A 2,569-nucleotide genomic window follows, 5' to 3' on the forward strand; every position below is an offset into this window, starting at 1 on the left:
TATAATGGATCCCTGATAGAGATTTAATAAACAGCCTCTTTGATAGGCAAGTTCATATTGATCTTTGCATGAGTTAGGCAAGTTCTTTGAGGTTTTGCAAATGGAATCCAGATAGGCAAGTTCTTCCTTGGTAATGGCATCTCATTACACAACCTTGATCTTTGCATGAGTTAGCTCCAAATCATGCTTACACCCAAACTTCATATTTTTGCATGTTTTTTTCTGACACAAAGACAGAATAAAAGGCTAGGCATTTATAAATAGTTCATATTGATCCATTCTTGATCAATTCAGAAAACCACAAACTTACAAGCATCTTTCTAAAGCAAGACATAAACCCAAAAAAAACAAAAGAGAAGGAAAGTAGTCTATAACTTGTTAGATTTGGCATCTTGCCAACATTCAAAGTTCAAACTCTAAGCTACTATTGCTGGACAGGGAGAGCTTTAGGAAGGGCTTGAGCAGAAACAGAGATAGTTTGCAATTTGCAGTCAGCAGAGAAGAAATGGGAATTTTCTTCAAGGGAGATCTTGCTGATAAGGCCTAGCAGAATGCGCTCAAGGTCTTCTCCATCTATCCACTCATGAATTTCTGCCTTAATAAGCAAAGGATTCTTGCAAATTAGATCCCACAAGGGAAAATTCTTCCTTGGCATCACATAGTTTCCATCTCTGAGCTTCAAGCTTGGGCAATAATCTCCACTTCCATCCCCAAGATAGATGAACTTCTTCTCCTCTTCCTCCTCTGTTACTGAGGCTTGTATTCTCTTTATGATTACACCCTGGAGTTTCACAAAGCAGAATCAGCCAGAAGTTCTTTATGTGATCAAAATCTTAAGGCTATAAAATCGGATATTATATGTGGGGTCGCAGAACAAAAACAACCCATTAATTAAATCAAGACTTATATGTTTTATTACATAAAAAAAAAATATATATATATATATATATATATCGACACCGAAACTTTTGTGTTGTGTTCCGATTTTATTGGACCCAGTTCCAAATGGCTTTCCTGAAAACGAGACAAGTACATGTCCATGATATTAACTATATATAATTAACACTAAAAACAATTAATATCGATTATTATTAGTTATTTTTGGTGTCAAATTGGTCAATAAGTTGGATTCTTGTTGGAAATTAAATAATTCCACTAATTTTCATTTGAATTAAATAACCTGCTCCAACAAATAAACACCTACTAAATGGGGTACGTAGGAATTAATTACCTTGCACATGTTGGGTGGGCAGAGACTGCAGCCATGGGAGGATTTGTGGAAATCATGGTAGGGGAAGATCCTTAGCCTTCCTTCTTCATCCACAAAGCTTGGGTTCGTATTGATTTCCGAAAAATAATCCCTTAACCCAAGATGCTTCAGAATGGTCTCGATAAAAAACAGGTTTGCATCGCTTACAATCCTCAAATCACACCTTTAAAACAAAAAAAGAAAAGCATAAGTTACACAGATTTTACAAGGAAAAAAAAAACAGAGGTTGGCAGAGAGATTATATATGTTTATTATACCCTAAAGCATGGGCTGCTTTGATGGCAGGGACGACTCTTGGATGTATCGGTGTCCGTTGGAGAACTTCTTCAACGTCCTCGATGGTTTTTCCTTGATCATGGAGCTCCTTCATCATCCTATCCTGCAAATGATTTTTTTTTTTTTTTTTAACACAAAAAGCAAGAACGTTAATTTTTATTCCTTTTGAAAAGAAAAACATAAAAAGAAAATCCCCAGAATTAATTCTCATAAATAAATCAAGATTAACGTACCATGAGAGAGTTCCAAGGCATGGTAGGGAGGAGCTCATTGAACATGTCTGTGGCACCCAGCTCGTCGATCACCCAGTTGTCGCTGTCGCAGTCGATGATCGTCTTGTCGAAGTCGAAAACCACCACAATCCTGGCCATTGTATTCCCACCTACGTTCCGATCGAGAATGCCGGAAAACAGTGTCGACCCGGGAAATTAACAGCACTTCTAAAAAACGAGCGTCTTGTTTCTTTGTTCCTGTTACCTCTAGAATGTTTGTGCCAAGCCACTCCGAAGGAGGAGGGTATTTATAGCTAAATAATTGTGTGAACGTGAAGCAGAACAGTTACTCTGAATCCGGATTTTGGTGGAATATTACTTCGAATAAAGAGTCTCTGGTACGCTGGAGAATACAGGTCCCTGTTTTAATGTTGCTTTATGTTTCTAGAAAATGTCACGTTCCCCCAAACACCATGTGCTGGCCGTACGATGTGATGACTTTGAGATGATTAGAGCATCCAACGGGAAGAGGGCGTTATCTTTTTTGCTAAAAAGATAAAAGAATAAAAAAGAAATTAAGTGCTGGTGAGGGAAAAACGCGGGAATAAGAGAATATTCTAAGGAGAATTGAATTCACTTCGGAGTTTTTGGCCACGAGTGAACGCACTTTGCAACCAACAGTTTGGGAATATTCTGGGTTTGGTTCTATTTTTTTCCTTTGGCTGCTAAGCGTGGCTGTGTCACGGTCCACCTACGTACGTTCCCATGTTTTAACCATATTTTTTCTTTAAACGCTAACTGTAATTACACT

At 37.9% G+C, this 2,569-nt stretch overlaps 1 protein-coding gene across 1 annotated transcript; it reads right to left on the reverse strand.

Moving 5' to 3' along the window:
* Nucleotides 1-236: 236 nt before the first annotated feature.
* Nucleotides 237-2,083, reverse strand: LOC121260692 (inorganic pyrophosphatase 2-like). The gene is made up of 4 exons (XM_041162666.1): nt 1,780-2,083; nt 1,528-1,649; nt 1,232-1,433; nt 237-781 (listed from the first exon to the last, which is right to left on the reverse strand). The coding sequence occupies exons 1-4, from the start codon at nt 1,915-1,917 to the stop codon at nt 425-427; spliced, it is 819 nt and encodes a 272-aa protein (XP_041018600.1). The 5' UTR covers nt 1,918-2,083; the 3' UTR covers nt 237-424.
* Nucleotides 2,084-2,569: the final 486 nt, after the last annotated feature.

The sequence above is a fragment of the Juglans microcarpa x Juglans regia genome, chromosome 1D, assembly GCF_004785595.1.
Source record: "Juglans microcarpa x Juglans regia isolate MS1-56 chromosome 1D, Jm3101_v1.0, whole genome shotgun sequence".
NCBI lineage: Eukaryota > Viridiplantae > Streptophyta > Magnoliopsida > Fagales > Juglandaceae > Juglans > Juglans microcarpa x Juglans regia.

Bases quoted from the DNA above. Each gene is read 5' to 3' on its own strand.
- LOC121260692 (XM_041162666.1), bottom strand. From the start codon at position 1,917: ATGGCCAGGATTGTGGTGGTTTTCGACTTCGACAAGACGATCATCGAC. The intron at 1,434-1,527 runs GTATAATAAACA...TTTGTTTTAAAG, and splicing joins AAAGCAGCCCATGCTTTAGG to GTGTGATTTGAGGATTGTAA. The intron at 782-1,231 runs GTAATTAATTCC...GTGAAACTCCAG, and splicing joins GCCCACCCAACATGTGCAAG to GGTGTAATCATAAAGAGAAT.